Source organism: Pantherophis guttatus, chromosome 1, assembly GCF_059756535.1.
Source record: "Pantherophis guttatus breed Tessera chromosome 1, ASM5975653v1, whole genome shotgun sequence".
Lineage (NCBI taxonomy): Eukaryota > Metazoa > Chordata > Lepidosauria > Squamata > Colubridae > Pantherophis > Pantherophis guttatus.
The window spans coordinates 21261163-21284926 of record NC_142063.1 but is presented as its reverse complement, the minus strand read 5'-3'; the positions used below and the strand labels follow the sequence as shown (position 1 = coordinate 21284926).

Here is a 23764-nt window from a genome sequence, read left to right as displayed (position 1 = left end):
TGAGGACAGGACTGTGTTCACCCACCCACTTTAAGGGAGTCCAGTATGAAAAAGGCAACCAGAAATTAGGTTTTAAAAGGGAGAGGAAACGGAGTTTTGCCTTGAGGAAAAACATGACTAAAGGGGAAAATAAAATTGCAATTTACAAGGACTTGAGTGGAGGTCCCACAGAATAAAGCCACGGCAGGTTCGCCAAATGCAAGGGGGTATATTAATTTAATTGGGAAGCATTCAGAAGGTGGAAATAATGGTCTTAAATTACAGGAATAAAAGATACCAGTTGGGAAAAATAACACTTTTAATAGTTGTTAAGAGGAACTAGTTAAGGCGAGGGGTTCTTCTAAATGACTCATGCATTTTGTACTACTCAAGCAGAGGGTACATCCCAATTTGCTTGTGATATTTTGAATGGGATCAGCAGAGCAGAGAATATCTGCTTTGATTCTCCATTTCAAGGCAACAGACCAGAAAATGCCAGGTGCCCCACGCTCCTCCAAATTTTGTAGAACTGCTTTAAAACTCAATGTACCAACCAAGATGTATTTTACAATGTGAATTTCAGGATGATTAGCAATCACATTTGTGGCACGGCGTAGTGAAAATGCATGGACATTTTTGTGCCCATTAAGACCACCACAATTGAGTGCAGAATTTATGTTGCTAAGTGAGAAATTTGCTAAGTGAGTTTTGCACCATTTTACGACTTTTCTTGCCGTTTGTTAAGTGAATCCTTGCAGTTGTTAAAATTAGTAACACGGTTAAGTGAATTTGGCTTCCTGCTTGACTTCACTTGTCATAAGGTCCCAAAAGGTGATTACGGGACTCCCCCCGGGACCCTGCAACCATGGTATGAACCAGTTATCAAGCATCTGCATGTAAATCACGTGACCATGAGGATGCTGCAATGATTGTGTGTGAAAAACAGTCATAAATCACTTTTTTCAGTGCCGTTGTAACGGTAGTGTTGAAATTAGAACCACAATTGGGACCAGAATTTCCATTGCTAAGCAAAGTGGTGGTGAAGGGAGTCATGCCTGATTTTACAACCTTTCTCGCCGTGGCTATTAAGTGCATCATTGCAGTTGCTAAGTGAATCATGTGGTTGTTAAGCAAATCTGGCTTCTCCCATTGACTACACCTTGGAAGTCAGCTGGGAAAGGTGATCACATGACCTCAGGATGCTGCAACCATCATACAGGCCAATTGCCACGTCCCCAAATTTTGATCTTGTAGTCCTCAACTTATGACCACAATTGAGCCCAAAATTTCTGTTGTTGAGTGAGACATTTGTTAATCTACAACTAAATGAACTGTTGTTAAGTCGAGGACTACCTGTATAAGGGTGATGAGGCGGTCATTGAATGCCAAGACTGGGCATAGCTATTTTCAATCCTGTTGTAACTTTGAAATTGGAAAAACGAATGGTTTTAAGTTGAGGACTACTCATATGCCAAGTTTCCATTAGGCGTTATGTTACTATTTTGATTTAAAAAAAAAATACCTCATTTTTTTCTAAAATAGTGAAGAATAGCCAAAAATTCAATTTCTGACAAGAATGCTGGTTGAATCTGTCAGTCATTCTCTTATCGGCCCAATCTATACTTAACAGGATTGTTGTGACGGGAAAACATGGCAAGCGTCCATGTACACAACTTGGAGCTCTTTAACGAAAGGTGGGATAGATCTCTAATCAACATATTGACTTCTAGGTCCCCTCAGATCACAGAAATCCCCAAGCCGGAGATTCTCTCAAAATTCATGTTCAGCACTTGAAAAGGTCTGAACATGCCTGGGACACTGAGACACAAGATGTCAAAAAAGCAGCCTTTATGCATTTCCAATACAATGATTTTATTATCTGCTGCAAAAATAATAAAAATCAGTATTCAGCTTTGTATTTTATTTCTCCCTCTGTGTGTATGAATCAGACCCCACCACTGTTTTTTTTTTCAAAAGATAAAAGGAAAAAAAAAAGGCCGAAATGCCATTTTAAACAGTATTGGCAGCGTGAAAAAACTGTTGTTTTTAATTCTTTTGTAAACAGCTGAATGGCTCAAAGTATCTTTTTATTTGTCATTGTACAAGTATTACAAAAACACATGTTATGAATAAATTAAATCATATTCAAAGAGGCTTGAGGGGAGGAGGGTTTACAAAGTTCCCACCTCCCCTGCAGAAATATTTGCCTGCAACTTTATAAACTGCTAAGATGGAAATAAAGCAGATGACATACCTTTAAAATTGAACAAAACAAAACAAAACAAAAACAAAAAACTATGCTCATTGAAACAGTCTCAGAATGAAAACAGCAAAGCAGAACCTCACAGTACTTTCCCTCTTTTGGATAGTCATTAAATATCTGTTCCAAATTCTAGAAAGTTCCAGAATATATATTTTATTTTATTTATATACACACACTTGTGTAATGTACACAATACATCTTTGTATCCAACTCTGATTTGCAAAAATATTATATTGAGCAGATTATTCATATAAAGAACTGAGATCCCTCTCTTTAATAATTTCCCTCCAAAAATATTCGTCCCCCTCCCTCCCTCCCTCCCAACTCTGCAAGATCCCCCTCCCCCCAAAAAAAGATTAAAGAGAGAACAGTCAACTTACAGCCCTTCCGTTTCACACAGTTCCTTATTTAAAGGAATTTAGATTGGATGTGTTTTGCCCTATGCCACCCACCTCCGTTAAGAGCTTTCAAGGAAATTAGGTAACAGACCCAAATGCTCTTTTTGGTCATAAACTGGATTCCCTTGTAACGAACGTTCCTATGCTTCTTTCTCAGTGATAGCCCAGACCTACACTGGTAAGGCTTGGATTTAGGATTGTCACAAGTTGCAAGTGCCGATTAAAATGGGGTAATGGGAAGACAGACAAGACTGAGGTCTCAGCCCTGTACAGGATACAAATACTACAGCTCCCCTCCCGCCTTGGCCAATGCCTCATAAACTGATCAGCATTGTTTCACAGGAAATGGCACCTCATGACAACACACAAATTGCCAGCTGAAAATCCCCCCCCCTTTGTAAGTTACAACTGCAAAAATTAAGAGCGGGATGTGAAGTCTTAACGCTCCTATAACAGGAGTATTTGACTTCAGTTTCGGGCCAGGTCCCACTGACGTTTTGGGAAAGTCCTCAGAAGCTAAAATGCTTGTATTTCAATCTAACACAGGAACTGCAGTGGAAGAAAATCAATTTTAATGCCTGAGTAATATGTCTAGACCTGGGTTTATCCAGTCCCATCTGCGCTGTTACTGTAATGTTTAGCATCTCTGATTTTAAAATAATCTCCTCTCTGTGGCCTCTGGACAGCACAAGAAATATTTCTGTTTACAAACAAGCAGAAGATAAGAGAGCTCCCAATCTTATCCTAAACCAGTCTTATCTTAAAAGTGTTTTGCAAATAACCCTCCCATCTCTGTCCTGCCATACCGCAAAAATTGTCAAGAGTGAAAAACTGCAAACAGTTTTTTTTTTTTATCCTGGGTGATTTAACTCTGAGGGAAAAGATCAGGAGGAAGAGGGGCAACCTCAGGCCGGACACCACTTCTATCTGGGGCAAGGAAAACATTTTGAATTAAAAACACTTCGCTCCATCTATGCTGGGAAATAGCCCCGCCACAAGCCCAAAACATCTGCCTCAAGCTTGAATTGAGAGATGTTTTGAATTCAAAATTCTGCATACCTTCCACTTTTAATTCTAGCAGATGTAGAAGAGGAAAATCACACCAGCAAAATTAGAAGGTGTGAGGGGGGGGAGAAAGGGGGCAGATGCAGAATTGTGCTTTTTAATCCTCTGCCTGAACTCTTGGTTTTTGGGCTGGCAAACGAGCAAGACAGAGAAAGAAAACCAAATTGGATATATTCTTCAGAAGCAAAACACCCTCTCTCATATGACCTTTGATTTTGTGCTGTTCCCTTTGGAGAAGTTCAGTTAAAAAAATGGGAGCTCAGACCCACATTTTGCCATGCCTCCCCCAACCATATAAGGGGAGGGTTAAGGGTCCCACCAAATGAGACCACAGAAAGGTCTGAGGATCATTCACAGTGAAGCAGGACTCTTCATCTTGATCACAGAAACAGGGAATCCTCCTTCTAAGATCCCCCCTCTTTTAAAATTAATGCCCAGATACAGATTCTGTCTGGGCAGTCGGCAATTCATAAAACTAAGCTGCTGCATAGAAAAAGTCAGGAAAGCGGAACAAACTTCTCTGACAATGGCCAGCCATGCTAGGGACATTAAAGCAGCATCCGGCTCCTCATCGGTTCACTAAATCTTGGCCAGGAAGGAAAGAAAGAAAGGGGGCAGATTGCAGAAATACAAACAAGAAAGCAGTGAGTTATGCAAGAATTTAATGGACAGCGGACAGACAGGTTTGTATATGGAGTTGTTCCCTCCCATCCCAGGAACATGAGCTCTCCCCTCCCCTCAAGCTGGTAGAATTTGCAACAGAGCTCAGACAAACCTTTGTTTCCGACTCTATAAACTGAACCTGCATTGGAAGGTGTGTGGGGAGAGTCAATTTTTAGGGCGGAAGGTTCATTTGCTGGCATCTAAGAATAAGCAAACTTTCCTTTCTTTAACTGGTTTTTTTTTTTTTTTTTAATATCTGGGAAGAGACAGAGTTTAAAACGCTGAGATTAAGCCACATTGGTTCCTGGGTGTGTACAGTACAGTGATGGACTTCTCACGGGGATTAAATCCTTGAGTCACTGAGCCCAGGAAGCTGAGAGTGACTTTTTCCCTCGCTGTGGGACTTGTTCACAGGTTGACGTCCATCTGGGTGTCTCACTCAGCCCCCTGGCTCAGTGCCAAGACTGAAACTGCTGTTGGTCGTATTCAGCTATCAGTTTTTTGATATGGGCCAGTTTGTTGTGGAGATATTCACAGCGGTTCTTCTCCTGGCTGTAATTTGGATTAGTCTGCAAGGGAGAAAAAAGAAAGAGAAAAAAGGTTGACTATAGGAAGGGAATTTGGTCTTATGGTTAAGGCACAACGTTAGAAACCAGGCGGCTGCGAGTTCTAGTCCTGTCTTAGGCATGAAAGCTGGTTGGGTGACTTTGGGCCAATCACCAGGAGACTTGAGAGTTCTAGTCCTGTCTTAGGCGTGAAAGCTGATTGGGTGACTTTGGGCCAATCACCAGGAGACTTGAGAGTTCTAGTCCTGCCTTAGGTGTGAAAGCAGGTTGGGTGACTTTGGGCCATTTTCTTTCTCAGCTCATCCTACCCCATTGGCTTATTGGAGGAGGAAACAATGTTATGTATGTTCGTCGCCTTGAGTGATAGTTTTCAACTTATGACTGTAATGGAGTTTGCCACCCTGATCATTAAGTCATGATGATCGTACATCGATCACGTGTACAACCTCACTTTATGATCCTTTTTTATGGCAGCCATTAAGCAGGCCCACAAGCAAACCATTGGTTCGGTATTGGTGCAGTTTTGCAGAAAACCAGAAGTGCCGTTATTTAATGAAACTATCATAAAATGGAGTCACAAGACTGTGGAACACTGCAAAAGGTCGTAAAGGTAACCCTGTTGCTAAGCGTCCAAAGTTCAGCCACGTGACCACGCCGTCCCCCACCCTGACTTTTGAAACTTTCAATGGGGTCATAAGCAGCCCCAAGATAAGTCTGTCCTAACTTCGAATGGTTGCTAAGTGACCAGTGGTAAATCAAGAAATCAAGAATTATTTATCAAAATAATAAAGTCCTCAACATACGACCACAATAAAGGTAGGATTTAAAAAAAAAAAAAAAGAGGCCGTGCCTTCAGTTAGGATAAAAATACCAGGCAAATAATTGCCTGTCCAACTTCAGTTAAGAATTCTAGAAAACAAAAAAGAAGGAAGGAAGGAAGGAAGGAAAGTGAGCAGATGCCGACATCTGATAGCAAGAAAAATAAGGGCTGCCTCTGGCTTGTTTCTATCATCTGACAGACTTCAATTTTGCAACAGGCAATGCTTACTATGAGTTAGATCATCGTATTTAATAAAACTAGTAGTTTATTGGATAGCTGCAATATACATTTGGTATATTGTCAAATTCAAATAAAAGGCAGAAGAAACGGGTTCCGTTTCATTCATTCTACCCCGCCTATAGTTTTTAAAAAATGGCTTTTAAAAAATAGCTTTTCAAATTAGCCATTATGGCAGATACCTATTGCCAGGCTCTTTTTCTAACTGAAGCCTTCTTTAATCTGGTGCTCTCCCCAGATGTACTGGAGAACAAAATCCAGGAATCAAATGGCCCTGGCACTGAGGGACCTGCAATTGCGCAAGGAATCAAGCATAGGAAAGCCAGTTGAATCCCTGTTTTCTTCAGCCAAGCTGCTTCTAATCAAGCCAAGGTTTTCTCAAGTGAGAAAATTAGGATTTTTCATCCCCGTTCCTCTCTATCTCAAAAAAGCATCTGATTACGAACAAGAAACTCAGTGACTCACCTTTTTAATTTTTCGGTACTCTTGCAAGATCTGATCGTGGATAATCTGTAAAAGAATGACACGCCACGTATTAAAATTATTTTTAAAGCCTTGTCTGCAGATTTCCTTCTGCAAAGGCAGTCTGTGGGTTGAAGAGGCTGCTTTAGCTTACAGCCAAGATACTTGAGATCTTCTTCGATCCTTGGAGCAGGGTCCTCCAAACATGGCAACTTTAAGACTTGTGGACTTCAACTCCCAGAATTCCTCAGCCAGCATTGCTGGCTGAGGAATTCTGGGAGCTGAAGTCCACAAGTCTTAAAGTTGCCGTGTTTGGAGGACCCTGCTTTAGAAGATACTCTCTATCTTCTTCAACTGCCCAGAGAGGCCAGTTGCTGAAGTTGCAGGCCCAAGCCATCCCTCTGAGCTCCCCACCTTGTATTCTTCCGAGCCCTGAGAAAGCTGCTTTAGTTCTGAATCCAGCTGCATGAACCGCCGGGTTATCCGCTCAATGCGAGCATGCAGGTCACGATACTCGCCGTACTCCGCGTTGAAATCATTCTTATAGCTCTGACGTTGCTCCGAGGAAGAGATGGCACCGTATTTTCTGGAGCAGCGATAAGAATGAAAAATGAAATAATCCCAAAGGATACAATGACAGGTTAGTCCTTCAAGTTACGACTGTAATGGAGCCTGCCCATGACGGTTGTAAGTCATGATTGTCGTAAATGGGATCAGTCATGTGACAACCGGATCTTAGGACCTTTTTGTGGTGGTTAAATAAATGTGGTGATTGTACAACAAACCAGTTTGCTATGGGCACAGTTTTGTCAAAAACCTGAACTGAGTGCCATAAAATACAGTCATGTGACTACAGGATGGTGCAAACGACTATAGAAATGGCTGGAACTGGGTTGTATCTTCTCTTTTTCAGGTAGGTTGTAACTTTAAACTGTCACTAAATGAATGGTTATAAATCAAGGACTACCTGTAGTTAGCATTTGCATTTCACCTTCTTTTATAAGCCTAAACCTTCCACACTCAGGGTAATGGGAGACCTTCCTCAGCCTGCTACTTTCCCAGAGCAGGGGTCTCCAACCTTGGCAACTTTAAGACTTGCGGGCTTAAAACTCCCAGAATTCAAAGCAAAGCTGGCTGAGGAACTCTGGGGGTTGAAGTCCACAGGTCTTAAAGTTGCCGAGGTTGGAGACCCCTGTCCCAGAGTATTTGGTTTATGGAACAATGCAGCCCATCCAGAGCTTCATGGTGAGGAAGGCTGGTGTGATATTTGGCCCAAAAGAACAGTGAAAATAAAATCTCAAGGGATAAGGTGCGACTCTAATGACTAGAAAACCTTGACAGTCAATATTACACTATTGTTAGCCAAACAGATGTTGCGGCTGCATTCAGGTAAGTAATGTTTGAGGATTAACCAACAAGAAGATTAACAGGAGGTTGAAAACAAATAAAAGGAAGTATAGCAATTCTTCACCTAATATCATCTGCACGTAATATTTGCTGCTATGCTGGTGGCCATTAACAGAACAGTTTAAATGAATATAATGAAAATGTATGGCGAGGTGGGTTGATCAATGACAACTGTTGACCAGGGACAAAGAGAACCAGTTTAGGCTAATGGTTAAGGCACCACGGCTAGAAAGCAAGAGACTGTGAGTTCAAGTCCCATCTTAGGCATGAAAGCCAGCTGAGTGACTTTGGGCCAGTCGCTCTCTCTCAGCCCAACCCAACCTAACAGAGTTGTTGCTGTGGGGAAAATAGGAGGAGGAGGAGCGTGTGCTGGATATGTTTCCCACTTTGAGTTATTTGTCAAAATACTAAAGATGGGATAGAACTAAACAAATAAATAAAAAAGTAAACTAGCCACAAACAATGAACAATAAAACATCCATCTATCTATTGCTGGTACATTGGGCTAGCTTTTTTATGAAGGAAAATCCTAGACCGAATTTTGTCAGCTATACAAGAAGTCCTCAACTTACAACTGAAATTAAGACCAGATTGTCCCCTGCTAAGCAAGAGGGTTGTTAAGTAAGTTGTGCCCAATTTTATATATATATATATTGCCACTGTTGTTAAGGAAATCACTGTCGTTAAGTCAATCCTGCAGCTGTTAAACTGTTAACTCTGCTTGTGGGAAGCTGACTGTGAAGGTTGCAAATGGTGATTACACGACTTGGGATGCTGCAAGTTGTAAATACAGTGCATGCTAGTTGCCAAGCACCTGAATTTTGATCACGTGACTACGAGGGACCCTGAAACGGTTGTGTGCAATGACTGGACGTAAGTCACTTTTTTCAGTGCCGCTGCAACATCCAATGGTTGCTAAACGAACGGTTTTAAGTCAAAAACTCCTTCTCTCTGGAAGAGATATTTCTGAATTTGTTAAAGCATGGCACCTCATGGCTTATAATGAAAGCAGCCCTATCTTTTTTCCCCAGGTTTCTGCATGCTGAAAAATACTTTTGCTGCTTTAATGAGATACGAGTGCTCCTACAAGTTCTGATGCAGCAGCCCCTCTTTTACTGTTCTGTGCAATGGCACTGGTCCTTCCACACTTACAGCAAGTAGTCTGGCCTGCTTGAAGTAGAAGATGGAACACTGGAGCTATTGCACGTCCTGTTTAAACCTGGAAAAAAGGAGAAAGGAAGAAAGAAAGTCACAGGACCGTTGACATTCTCGGACCGATGCTCTAAAAATCGCCCTCAAAAGCTTTAAAACAGCTTCACAAGGTTTAATGACATGGCGTGTGCAAATTTGACAGAAATTCATGAAGACTGGGAGTCTCTTTAAGATAAGCTAAAATAGTACCCCTTGGAAAAAAAAATACGGTTAATAATTGTAAATAAAGGTGGATAAAAATATTTTTTTATCCACAAGAAGTATCCGTTCATGCAAGGGTGGGAATCTGAAAAAACAGAGCTCAAGGATGGCTGCCAGACTGGATAGGGCCACTTTTGAATGCCATTCGGTAATTATTCAGGGATGTTGTGCAGGAAAAAAATTAATTCAGATACTCATGGCTCATTAAAAAAAGGGGAAGTTTAGTATTAGTACTTCCTCAAATGGGGGTGCCCAACCTTGGCAACTTTAAGACCTGTGGATTTCAATTCCCAGAATTCCCCAGTCAGCAAAGTGGGAGTTGAAGTCCACAGGTCTTAAAGTTACCAAGGTTGGAGACCCCTGGTTTAAGAGATCAAGGGATTTATATTTATTCCATTTGTTCCTGGAGCACAGGAGATCCTAGGTTTTATAACATTTGCTAGAATAACTCAGCAGTAACTGTTATCCCTGGAGGAATCAGAAGCTGTTATGAAGCCTCTGATTCAAATAGATATATCATTTCAGCATATAGCAACTTCATATTATCAAAATTAAATATAAAAACGAGTAGTTAGTTAGACTATTTATAATGCAGATTGTCTCTTGTGGATCCAAAGTGAGGCCGGGTCCATAAAAACGTGGTCACTTTTAGGAATAAAATTGGAGATTTAAGACTGAAAGATGACCTGGTTATAGACTTTATAAAAGGCCAATTAAACAAGATTACTCCATGCTACGACAATGGATATCCATATCCTGGGTATTTTTAAAATAAAAAATGAACAATTTTTCTATTCCATCTGAGATCCATGGTAAAATTGTTAAATGAGACTTTTCAACAGGATTTTTAACAACCCTCTGCTTACTCACCTAACGAGTCTATTCAGATTAGGTAAAGAAATGAAACCACTCTGGAGGACTTTTACGGGGTCCCTTAAAAAAACCCAATCAAACTGAAGAAGCTACTTGCATAAGCAGGGGAATGTTTCAAATGAAAAAAGAAAAGAAGTCCAGTTACCATGATTCAACTTCCAGACAATTCTACCTGGAGGACTGAGAATCTTCTTCGACATCAAGATTCAAACCTCTTCCCCTTCCTTATATACTTTTTGCGGTACTCGCAGTTTGAAAACGATATCCACTCAACTCGAGTGCTTGTCCATTTTGCAACTTTTAGATTGCTTCGCAGTAAAAGGAACAAAGCTACTACGGTTGCTTAGCAGGATGTAAAAGAGAAGCTGGGATTACAATTCCTCACTTCCCAGGCCATCAAAGAATGATTCTGGAGGGTCAAAATGCTTATGCTGAGAACGGCAGAGCCCCCAACAGCCTGCTGTGTGCGAGAATTTAAGCCAAACACCAACGAAGTGAAGCAGCTTACATGGCAGCAGAACTAACATAACCAATCACAAATTGATATTCTATTAGTCTACAGGCATGACCACAAAAGAAACTGCTTTCCGATTGGCCAGTCAACTGACTTATCGCCCTTTGTCTCATCTCTACAGGTTTGCAGGAGCTTTTCAATGTCTAGAGAAGCATATTTCTCACTAGCTGTTCCTTTTATTTGTGGTACCATGGGTTGAATTTGGAATGCTTTATACTCAAACCAAGATCGCTGCCACTCAGCAATTATATTTTTATGAGCCAATACTCCCCATCTTTCCCCTCGGTATATTTGCTTAGGATCAAACTGTAGATATACAGGTATCGGGTATCTATCCTGTCTTAACCTAAACATGTCTTTTCCTGGGATTGCACAGCTGCTGTCTGATCAGAGAGGAAGATGTAGCTGTTTTAAAGAGCTGTAGACAAGATGCCACAGAAGCTCTCTCTCTCTCTCCCATGTGTTGCAAAGTCCCTTCTTGCCTTTGAATCTGACACACCACCAAATCCGTCCGTTCCCTTACTGGGCCCCATCCTCACCTGCACTGTCTTGTGAGGGGCTCATTTTGGAGCCACCCTTCTTTAGTTCACAGTTTGGCTTCTCATGGACCTGTTGCTGCTCCTCCTTCCTTTCTCGCTCCTTATGTTTCTTCTTCCTGGATTTTGAGTGCACCACACAATTGTGTTTGCTCGTCTGGGCAGGGTCTGCGGCCGACCGGCTTGCTGTCCGCCTCTCGGCCGGCTCCACCATCTCAAAGTCTTTGCCGTTATGGTTTAAATCGTTGCTGACATCAGCAAGCGGGTCATGAGGCCTAGGTAGCTCCAGAGTGGGCAAAAGAGAGCTAGAGCTGACTGAATCAGCCGCCACCATTGTGGGCAAAGAGGTCTCCTTCCCGTTGGCAGAGTTGAGTTTGCCATTGAAAGTGGGCTGAGTCCTTTGGGCACAGTGAGAGATCCTTGGCTTTTTGTTGGCGAGGGGGTCAATAAAGTCCAGGGGCTGGGGTCGCTTCTAAGGAAAGGAAACAAGATTAACAATGAAAACAATGTTTCAAAAGCATACAAATTAAGAACTGGATTTATCTGAGAATAAAAAATATCTACTGCCACTAGGGGGCAACGCAAGACCACTTTTGTGTTCATTTTGGCTTTTACTGTTTTTCCTAACCAAAACCCAAAACCAGTAAGTGTCAATAATATTGCTATTCTGGTTTTATAGTGCTTTCCCTCTGTCCATAGACTTTTCCTGCCCAAGACATTCTACAGATGTTTCTCCTTTGTCATTTGGGCAAGTTTGTAACATATGGACTATTCAGCATATACTTCTGTGTAAATGTGTTTAAAGCAGTGTTTTTCAAACTTGGCAACTTTTAAGGTGTGTGTGGACTTTGACTCCCAGAATTCTGTCTGGCTACGGAATTCTGGGAGTTGAAGGCCATTCATCTGAAACTGAAACTTGGCATGTTTGAAAAACGCTGGATGTAAATTTAAAACAGGGATGTTGAAACAGAAACAAAAACTAGAACTGAAGAAGCTTCTTGGAAGAACAGCAAAACATTTTCAAGGGGTAAAAAAATCCCCCCAGAAAGTCCAGTTGCCTTTTGGAAAGCACCTTTGAGACAACCATGACCTGGCTGAGTGAGAATCTCTATAGACGATCAGGGATGTTGAAAGCTCCACTTTCCTAGATGGAAGTGCTCGACCCTTTAGCCAAGTCCTACTAGTCTGACCACAACAGCTTTCAGTGTCAGTCACGGAAACTTTTCTGAAACTCAAGATCTCTCCAGAACCTTTCTAAAGACTGAGCTTGGGGTTGGTTTTTTTTTTTTTTTTTTTAGGGGTGGGTGGGAGAAGATCATCCTCCCCCACCAATCCCTCCTGCAAAGAAGAAGCGAGAAATCTCATGGAACATAGAGGCAAAGCCTTTAATTCAACTCTTGCCGTTAAAAAGGGTGGAGTAGCTTGGTGGTTGTGGAAGGGGGCAGCCTTATTTCCCACCCAGGAGGGACGGGGCCAGTGAGTAGCTCCCCTGCAGCCTCCAGCTGGAAAGGAAGCCGGAACTCATCTGTGGGAAGCCAGGAATCACCAGAGTTATGAAGGCCTGCTTACAAACCACCTTTTGACAGTATGGGAGGTAAGAGGAAGGCAGAGATGGAGTAACAGTTGCAGCACACCAAGCCCAGCCAGCATGGGCTTTCCATGGGCTTGGAAAGCCCCTTTGCACAACTGAGCGAAACTTTCACTAGAATAAGTGTGTGTGTATAAGACACACATTGTATTTGTGTATCACTAAACCCTGGAACAGCCTGATCAATTTGAAAATGTTCATCCGCCTTGTATCCTGGATCTAATATGGAAGCCGTGAGAGTTTCCCACCTACCTGGGGAGGGGAGGAGGAAACGTGTGCGGTGTCCCTTGGAGGACTGGGAGCGGAATTCTCAGGGACGCAGCTGGGATTCTGTGGCTGGTAGAGTTTCCTGGGAAAAGAACAGTCCAATATTGGCTCTCAAGCAAAGCATCAATGACCGAAGCCATTGAGCCAAGAGCCAAGTTAAAACATTCTGGATCAAAATGCCAAACATTTTTTTTAAAACATCAATTTAATGGTGGAAGGCATTTATTACATATCTATCTATTTATGACCAAAACTCTTTTGTGTTTATCTGCTTGTCCCGTCAGGTTAGTCCAAACAATACATTATACACCAACAGCAATTTTTGACTCAAGCAACCTAAAATCTGCTAACTTAAAGAATGGGTAAAAATCCATGGCCCATTACTCCTGTGGGATTGTTATTTCCATGATGCTCAGAGTTTTAGTTGGAAAGTTGTGGGCATTGTGGCATCCCCACAGTTGCAGGATTGTGATTTCTGATGCTCGCCCAGCTTCCCACAAAATCAATGGGGCAACTGGCAGGAAGTTGAAAGTTGTTTCCATTCCCACTGCTTTTTTGCCTTTCTGTGGTCCATCTCTTTATCAGTTTAAGTAAGTAAATATTGACTTATTATTGAATGAGTTCATTTGCCACGACAATTATTTTTCTATTTATGATATTATTATTACTTTGTTATTATTATTACATTGTTGTTTTTGTATGTATACTGAGAGCTTATGCACCGGAGACAAATTCCTTCTGTGTCTAATCACTCTTGACCTGTATAGTGTAATGTAGGGCAGTGTAGTGTAGCGTTGTGTCATGTAGTCTAGTGTAGCATGTATTGTATTGTATTGTACTCCTATTCCATTGTACAAACTCTTCTTAGATATCATGGGCGCATCCAGCATTGAAATAAAAAAATATGGTCAGCCTAACTTTAATGTTTATTCTGACTGCATCAGACTGTAATACCTTTCTCTCAAAGGATGACCCATTCAAGGACTGTCTAAAGGTAAAGGTTCCCCTTGCACATATGTGCTAGTTGCTCCCGACTTTAGGGGGCGGTGCTCATCTCCGTTTCAAAGCCGAAGAGCCAGCGCTGTCCGAAGACGTCTCCGTGGTCATCTGGCCAGCATGACTAAACGCCAAAGGCGCACAGAATGCTGTTACCTTCCCACCAAAGGTGGTCCCTATTTTTCTACTTGCATTTTTTTATGTGCTTTCGAACTGCTAGGTTGGCAGAAACTGGGACAAGTAATGGGAGCTCACCCCATTACGTGCCACTAGGGATTCGAACCGCTGAACTGCCGACCTTTCGATTGACAAGCTCAGCGTCTTAGCCACTGAGCCACCGTGTCCCCTTAAGGACTGTCTAGTGAAGTTTAAATTTTAGGCTGACCATATTTTTTTTACCCCAATGCTGGATGGTTTTTCCTGACCAGAAAGCCAGCAAAGGCAATCATTTTGAAGTATAAAAAGGCTTTTTCAGCAACTGCAAAAAAAGACAAAGGTAAGTGTTCACCTGGCCAGGCTCTGAGAGTTTCCCACTTCCAGTGCTGTACAAGGACGTGTGCTGGTGTGCATGCATGCACATGTGTGCATAGGAAACTCACACAAATGCTGCTCTTCCTCACTGCTAATTAAGCAAGAGATGGCTCAATTTCCCTCTAGTGTCACGTCTTCTGTTTCTATTACCATGTTTTTCATTTGATTTTCCCCCATTTTCTTTTTCTTTTTTCTTTGCTAAGGCAAACAAGAACTCTCTTTCCTTTTTCCTGTCCTGTTTGAACAGTTTCCACAGTTTGTAAACCCAACTGGCTCGGAGAAGAGACGCTGTTGGTTTAACAAGAATCTGAACGTCCAGAAGTTTTCTTTGGCAAACGAAGGGGACTGATGGGCACTGAAACCCAACTACTGAATTATAATTAAATGGAAAATTACAAATTATACACAGGCTGCATAGAATCAGGCCATTGGGGTGGAGCAGTTGTATCAACTCAAGCCCTCCAGGGGAAAAGGAGGTGGTGACTTTTATGCCCCTTCCTTCTCGTATTTATTTTTTTGGCCTGTGGATAAGCAGTAACCTAAAAATAGAGCGTGGAACGGATGGAGCCGCCTGGGCAAACAAAAACGAACCAAAAGAAGCCCAGAAGGCGACAAAGCATATTCCAGTTATTACAATCTCATTCTGTGTTTTGTCCCAAGAAAAAGCAATGGGACAAGTTTTGCAAAACTGGTCAACTTCTTTTATTCTGATTTTTGATCCATTTTGCTTGCCCCTAAGAGATGCCGCGTAACGGAGTGAGCTCCCGTTATTGTCCCAGCTTCTGCCAACCTAGCAGTTCGAAAGCACGTAAAAAATGCAAGTAGAAAAATAGGGACCACCTTTGGCGGGAAGGTAACAGCGTTCCGTGCGCCTTTGGCGTTTAGTTATGTCGGCCACATGATCATGGAGACATCTTCAGACAGCGCTGGCTCTTCAGCTTTGAAATGGAGATGAGCACTGCCCCCTAGAGTCAGGAACGACTAGCACATATGTGCGAGGGGAACCTTTACCTTTACAAGAAATGGGCTGTAATTCTCCCATTTCTCCAAAACTAAAAATCATAATTTATCACTTCCCAAGGATCCAGCAATTTCATGCAGACTTTAGCCATAGGTTTCTAAGCTTATTTTCCCAGAGATCTGGAATAGTCTTTCTCAACCAGCTGCTGAGCTTGAGAAATACTGATCTAGAGCACAATGAAGATGACTGAGGAATAAGGAATGTTGTGGAACGATTCCTAGAATTCTTAAGTCAGCACGATCTGTTAAGGGATACTTGGAAATACAGTTTAACAACAGGTTCTTGGGCTTAATCTCTGTCAATCTCAACTCTGGGCTAAATTCAAACTGAGGTTTTAAAGTGGTATTTCTCCACCCTGGCAAAGTTGAGGATTTGTGAATTTCAATTCCCAGCATGCTGGCTAGGGAAGTCCACCAGTTAAAATCTACACATCTTCAAGCTGCCAAGATCGAGAAACACTGTTCTAAAGCCTTACAGGTAGTCCTTGATTCATAATTGTAATTGAACCTGGAATTACCATAGTAAATCGTGTCTTTTAAGTGGATCGCCACATGACCAAGCCCTATCATTAAGCAAACACAGTGGCCATTAAGCAAATCAATTACCCAATGGATTTTTTTTTGCCAGAAGACAGAGATAGACAGCAGAAAAGGGCAAAAAAAAAGAAAGGAAAAAAAAAACCATCAAAAATTATGGTCTCATGATCGCAGGATGCTGCAAAGAGCCATAAAAGTGAGCCAGTTGCCAAACACCCAAAATGGGATCATGTGATTGCAGGTGTGTGTGTGTGTGTGTGTGTGTGTGTGTGTGTGTGTGTGTGTATCTGGCCATCAGAACTTCGAAAATGGACAAGTACCTTTTGGAGGGGGTCTGTCATAATTTTGAATGGTTGCTAAGTGGCCAGTCTTAAGTCAAGGATTACCTATATATGTTGTATTCCACAGCAGAGCAATCTGCAGCTTCCAGGAAGGGCCAAATGTACTCTTAGTCGGGATGGGAAATCTGCGCGTTTCCAGATATTGTAAAATTGAGCAGCTCAAGCCAGGATGGCCAACTAAGGATGATGTGATCTGGAGTTACCATCCCACAACTCCATCAAAAACAACGGCAAGAGTAAAGGCACAGCAAACTTGGCCTTTGTGACTTCCGCTCTTTTAAAATGGTTGCTCCCCTGAAGAATATGCTTCCACTCCCGTCCATAAAGGCAACTTGCAAAAAGGTGGCTGGAGTGGAGGCAGCATGAACCACAGAACAGAGATGAGCCTCCCTAAGATGTTAACTTTGTGAAAGGGAAAAATATTTGTCATTTTTGTTACTCTGACAGGGAATAAGAAACTCCTGTCGGTCTCCAACAGAAGATCTCAATCATCCTTCTGTCCGTACTTGCCAGAGAATATTCTGCAAAAGCAGATCCCGAGACAAAACAAAAAACAAAAAAGAACCCAGCCACTACCAAATGAGGAAACTTATCAATGACTGGGGGTGGGGGAAGGAAGTCGCCTGTTAGTGACCACTGGATCAGTAGTATACTTCTTGTTTCTGCTCAGCCAGTGAAATCAAGCAGGGTGTGTACATTCTGGATTCCATTGATTAAAGTGTCAGGAAGTGCCCATTCTGTTGCAATGCCTGCCTTCCAGAGGGATGTTACCCAAGAGATTTCTGCAGCTCCCATCCTTATGATGTCCAGGAAATCTACTAAAAATCTGGTTGTTCTCCTGGGCCAGGAGTGTCAAACTGGATTTCTTTGAGGGCCAGATCAGCATTGTAGTTCTCCTCCATGGGCCAGACCGTGGTGGTGGGGAGGAGAGACAGGACGGATGGCAGACGGGCCCCATGCCCCATTTTCTGCCTGGATGGCTTCCTGCAGCACTCTGTCGGTCAAAACAGGGCACAGGGGAGGCCACACGCAGCCCCCACCCGTGCCCTGTTTTCGCACCGCAGGCCAGTCCTTTGGCTATTTCCAGGCCAGCCTACGGGCCTTGAGTTTGACACCCCTGTCCTAGGCCTTGGAACAAGGTGAGTGTGCAGCCTCCATTTATTTGGTTGGGCTTATGGATGGGGTGTTTTGCTCCTTCGACTGGCCGTGATCTCTTTTTTATATGTATTGTTTTTTCTTTTGATCTGCAAGCCACTCCAGAGTCCTCAAGGAATGAGAGACGCAAACAAATAAACCAATAGACAAATCAACCTTACATAAATTCTAACACCTCATATTGAGGTACAGTTAAACATGTCAACGGATCGGTGCAGATTCTGAAAGAGCCCCCGGAGCCCCTACCGGTAAAGGGTCCTCTTCAGCAGCTGTTGGTCTCCTTCTGAGTAGCCGGGCCAGTCTTTCTGCACTTCTTTGTAAAGATAATCTTTCAGGGTGCACGTGCTGTCTTTGGCATTCACATTCGCAACCTGTGGGACGGGGGAAGGGGAGGAGTTAAAATGCGCTGGATGGGAGCCAGAGAGACCAGTATAATTGCAGCCTTCAGACAAGCATTTAATTGCACCAGGGAGGCATGAAAACCCCACATCGGTGGGGTTCTTTTTGCATTTTGCCAAGCCATCCGTTAAGAGCAGAATTCAGCATTTAAAAAAAAAAAGGGCTTTGCTTAGGAGCCTGAAAAAGTTTTAGCTCTCATGAAGGAGGAACAGAAGTCTAACTTTGCATTTCCTGTCTGCCTGGAGAAAGAACACAAGATTTTAAGAACTTTTAACAACAAGATTCCAATTTTGAGGAAAAAACCTCTGTAATTTATTCTGCTCCTTAAATGATCTTTTACTAAGGGGAGAGAGTGAATATCAACTGTGTTAAGGACAAAGAAGCAAGGCTATAAATATACTTGGATTGTCCCACTTCTCCAGTTTACAGGTAGTCCTCAAGTTATGACAGTAATGGAACTTGCCCATTATGGTAGTAAAATGAGTCAATCATGCGACTGACCCAATTTAACTACCTTTTTCTTGTGGCAGTCATAAAAAGAATGTCATGGTTAAGCAAACACCATGGTCTCTAAGTGAACCCATTGTTTGCTATAGTACAATTTGGCCAAAAACTGGAAGTGCTAGCAAAACCATTGTAAAATATGGTCATGTGACCACGGGACACAGCAAACGGCCATAAATGTGGCTATGCTGCCAAGTGCCCAAAGACTCCTGATAGTCAAAACTATGGATCTGAATTGTAAGTCCCCCTTTTCCAGTCTATCATAACTCTGAACAGTCACTAAGTGACTGGTCGTAAGTTAAGTAAGTTACCTGTACAGTACATTATTTCTTATGTTTTCTAAAACATTTAGTACAATATTAAGTACCCCAACAAAAGCCAACAATGAACAAGGCATGAGGCAGTGGCCTTTCCCTACGGGGGTCGCTTCCTTTAGATCAGGGGTGTCCAACCTTGGCAACTTTAAGACTTGTGGACTTCAACTCTCAGATGGAATTCTGGGAACTGAAGTCCACAGGTCTTAAAAGTTACTGAAGTTGGACATCCCTGATTTAGAACATTTAGCGAACCACCTCCGGTTGTCCTCAATGAAGATCACCGTCAGATTCCGAGCTCTCGGCCCCTGAAAACAGCAAGTCACACGCAGGTCTTGTCGTGAAATGCTTTAACACGGGCTAAAATCGCGGTTGGTGGGCTAAGCGCTATGCGCTGCCGCCAACCAGCTGATTTTAAAGTGTTGGAACACCCCACCCCTTTCCAGCGGGGCTTCCGGACACCGGGAAACGTCAGCCGTGGCCTCTCCGCATCTCCATCTGCTTCCGGCTCTGCCTCTCCTCTGATCGTCGTGATTCACAATCCATGCGCTTTCACACACTCTTGTTAAGTCCAGTCCTTGTATCAATAAACCCTCCCGACCAGCAGGGCTTCCCCGTCCTCCTTTGGAGTCCCCCCCACTCCCCTACGTACAGCAACCCTGAGATGGCACAATGGATTGCTCACCATTTCGGGGCTTGACAATTACTTCATTTCTTCCAACATCTGACCACAAGTGCATTTAAGACGTTTTATGACAATACCTGAAAATATCAGTTTACCTGCTGCAAGAGGCTGTCCAAGGAATCTTTATCTTGCAGAGAAAGGCCATCTTTTTGCAACCTAAGGAGGAGCTCTGGTTTCTTATAAGGCTTGAGTGCCAGCAAGTGCATCACCCTATCTCTGAAAGGCCTCTGGGAAACAGCACTGTTGCCCTTCTTGATGGCGCTGGCGAGGTTGACAGGTGTTGGGCGTATCCGTGAGGGAACAGTGTCGGAACCCCCCGGTGCAGGCTTACGCATCTTAACGGTCTTTCCTATGGATTGGGGAAGTTGGGGGAAAGAGGAGAAAACACAGGAGCATGGACCTTTTTAAAAATTCTCTTCAGACAAAGTGAGCCTGGAATTAATATTCATACACTCAGCATACCCAACAAAGCAGAGTTATTGACATCTAAGTCAGGGGTCTCCAACCTTGGCAAGCTTTGCTGGCTGAGGAACTCTGGGAGTTGAAGTCCACAAGTCTTAAAGTTGCCAAGGTTGGAGACCCCTGATCTAAGTTACTTCTGCAGTTCTTAAGTTTGAGATTCCTTCTTTGAATAATAATAAATTTAATGGGCAGCACTGGGTCAATCTGAACGGTGATGAAGCAAAAAATACAGATTTATCACTATTGCCATGTAAGGATTAGCTCCAAAGACAGGACTTGCAGCCAAACCTGTTGAGGCTTTGTGAGTCATAACCACTTGTTTTATCTCTTGAAAAGGATCAGGAACCAATGAAGCTGTTGTGACAGAAGAGTCACATCCTCTGTCTAAGTGGCCGGGTTTCAAGTCAGCTGAAGTTTCTGAACCGTGTCAAAGGTAGTTCTTCTTAAAAGCAGACATATTGTGCTTTTGCAGCTAATGCAAATGTCACCATGGCTATGAGCCCCGTTCAAAACTCCTTATGGGTCATGCCACTGTAGGCCTTCCCTCTATTACTAAGTACTTCCACAGAGTTCAGCTATCTGTCACGAATGCTTTAATTCTGATTTCTACACACGGCAGGAAGGTCAACCCAGCAGCCAGCCTTTCATCTCTATGATTAATATGATACAGGGCTGCTGGTCCCAATTCAGACACTGGCATATATGCAGCCCCTCTATTTGTAATTATCTATTGATAATTACTGCAGTAAATCTATTGATCTACTGCAGTCTTTTTCTGACTGCAGTAAATAGTGAAGTCTGTTCTTCTACTTCATGCGGGTAAGTCCTCACTTCACAAAGCCTCCTTTAAGATGTTTTCCTCCATTAGGCAAAGATGCTGTGATGCAGGACGCTAACACTAGCCTTCCCCAAACTGCAGCCTTTTAGATAGGCTAGATTACAGTTCCCCCAAAGCAACTGCAAAGCATCACAGAATCCTGGAGTTGGAAGGGGCCACTTTTAATTGAAAACAGGAATCCAAATTGTAACTTTTTAGATAGGTAGCTGTCTAATCCCCATATAGTCAATTAAGGGGAACCTACCACCTCTGAACTTCTCCCTCTCTCTCTCTGTATGTCTTCAAGTCAGTGTTAACATCTGGCGACTGTAGTTTTCTTGGCAAGATTTTGGAAATGGTTGGCCATTGCCTCTTTCCTAGGGCTCTAAGTATTATGATTGAGCCAAGGTTACCCAGCTGACTTTATGCCTAAGATAAGACTAGAACTCACAGACTCACTGTTTCTAGTCTGGTGACTTAGCCACTACATCAAACTGGCCCTCTTGTATAACTCTGAATTTCTCTGAGCATTCCAAATTATCAGTACAAGCTATTAGGACCAGCTATCTAGAAACATCTGTATTCTTCTCATTTGCTGCTCATCTTAGCCATGGGAGGGAGGGAGGGAGGGAGGGAGGGACGGAGGGAGGGAGGGAGGGAGGGAGGGAGGGAGAGAGAGAAGCTAGCTCTATTTGCATGCCACAAATTGGGGACAGCTGTCCCAGTTCTGAATTCGAGTGCTTGACCTTCACAGAAATTTCCCCCATATTTTAATTCACATTCAAGATTTCGTATGGGCTTTGAAAGTGTTTCATTAAAAAAAAAGTTCCCTCACACCCTAATTGGGATCCAGATATGACAATGGGATAAAAGCCACATGAAAGGCAAAAATCAAATAAGGAGTAAAAAGAATATTAAGCGTTTTCTAATAAAAAGAGCCTTTTTGCCTCTGTGTATATCGAACCGTAAAAAAAAAAAAAAGCCCCACTGAGGCCAGCTTCAATTAACACAGTAAAAAAAAAAAAAAAGTCAGGAGAAACACAGGCAGTTCAGCAGTCATATCCAGGAAGGCACACCCACGTGAGAGGACATCTTCCCAGTCCAACCTTATGATTTAATTTAAGACATGTAAGTTTCCTATACACCAGCAAGTCAACCTCCTCCTCAAGCTTCTCTGATAAAGATTTGTCCAGCAAACCCCTTGTGCTTTTCCCAGAAGAACAGACCACACTTCCTTCCTGAATGCTTGACTTTTGGTCTGCTTGAAATGTCTAACTGACTCAGAAAATGATGAGTCAGGGTATCTTGCCAACCACAGCCGATAAACCCCTACAGCTTCTAAGTTCAGATTTGCTGACAATGAGGGGGGAAATACTGGCCAAGTTATAATTTGGGGAAATTTCTCTCTCCTTGGCTCGAAGAAAAGGCGGCACCAAGATCAGAGATGATACATCTAGTGCAGGTGTGTCAAACTCAAGGCCCGAGAGCCGGATCTGGCCTGCGGGGTACTTAGATCTAGCCCGCGGGGCTGCCCTGGAAACAGCAAAGGACCAGCCCACGGCGCTTCTGCCAGCGAAAACGGAGCTCGGGAGCCCGTTTTCGCTGGCAGAGTGCTCGGGCCATCACAGGCGCCCCCGACAGAAGTGACATCGAGCTGGCCACACCCACCCTGGCCACGCCACCCCGGCCTCCCAAGGTCAAACACAACCCTGATGTAGCCCTCAATGAAATCGAGCTTGACACCCCTGATGTGCGAAGGGCAGCAAACGCTGTGCTGCTGCCCTCTAGCCACTTTGGGGCTAATCTATCTGATCAGGTGGTTCTCAAAATATTATACTGAGAGACCTTTGTGGAAATGTTCTACGTCTGGGATGTCAAACTGGCATCGTCATGTGACTCCCCCCCGCTAAACCGGGCGTGGCCAGTGTGTGACACATCCAGGCCGCGAGTTTGATACCCCTGCTCTAGGTGATGAACGGGAAGCTGTGCATGACTCTGACACTTGGTTTTGATGAAAGGAAGAGTGGAATGGTGGTGGGCAAGAAACAGTCCCCTGCGCCAATCTCCTACCAATCTGGATGCCCTCCAAACTGTGTGGACTAATGCCGACATTCTCCAGTCAGCATGGCCATCATGGCGGAGAGTCCTGGTAGGGAGAAAGGCTGATTTAACTGTTTGTGTCTCTGCTATTTGCTACTCAATGCACTTTTCCCTCCTGTTTTTAGAAAAACCAAAGGACGCACGGTGCTGGATGCCTTTAAATCGGTGTTTTTCCAAGCCTGGCAACTTTTAAGATGCGTGGACTTTAACTCCCTGATTTCTAGCTGGCTGGAGAATCGAAGTCCACACTTCTTGAAGTTGCCAAGTTTGAAAAACGCTGCTCTAAACGATCACAAACAGCAAGGATTCTGCAAATGTTATCTTGCACTTGTCTGTAATCTCCAATGCCATTACCGATTAAATGGCTATATATGCAACTTTTCACTCTTTCACCTTCCAGGCGGGTGTTGAATTCACATGTGCAAAGCAGAAAAGCCCCAGACTTACCAACATAGCGCCTTCCTGGTTTGATGACAATGGCGCCCCGGCTCCGTGTCTCCTCTTCCACCAGGGCCATGCTCTGCTTTGCCTTCTGGTAGGATTCATCGGTGGCGCAGACAGTGATTTTGTCTTGGATGCTGCCAAGGCAATCCAGCTGAATGTTCCCATTGCTGTATAAAAAAAAGGGGGGAAAGTCAGAAATTAAGCCTTTGTCACAATCTCTCTCTCTCTCTCATTATATATCCCACTGAAAGTAAATTGTTTTGACCCCAGCCTCTGTGGCCTTCTGGGTTGCCAACCTGTATTATTCTCTAGTTCACTAAGCCCTTTGTTCCAGGGGCCTGCTTGGTACCAGGTCATGCACGATGCACACCACACTCTTTTAAAAGAGGTGGATCAGGCTTTGCATGG

General features: G+C 43.2%; 1 protein-coding gene across 1 annotated transcript in view; it reads right to left on the bottom strand.

Annotated features, from left to right (window-relative positions):
• Positions 1-2047: 2047 nt before the first annotated feature.
• Positions 2048-23764, bottom strand: part of ELL (elongation factor for RNA polymerase II) — a 55745-nt gene continuing 34028 nt past the window's right edge. Inside the window, exons 4-12 of the mRNA XM_034437638.3 lie at positions 23360-23523; positions 19629-19882; positions 17878-18002; positions 13037-13133; positions 11200-11668; positions 9013-9079; positions 6868-7039; positions 6457-6501; positions 2048-4937 (exon numbers count right to left, since the gene is read on the bottom strand). Coding sequence (XP_034293529.1) covers positions 4821-4937; positions 6457-6501; positions 6868-7039; positions 9013-9079; positions 11200-11668; positions 13037-13133; positions 17878-18002; positions 19629-19882; positions 23360-23523 — 1510 coding nt within the window. The 3' untranslated portion in view covers positions 2048-4820. The remainder of the gene's footprint in view (positions 4938-6456; positions 6502-6867; positions 7040-9012; positions 9080-11199; positions 11669-13036; positions 13134-17877; positions 18003-19628; positions 19883-23359; positions 23524-23764) is intronic.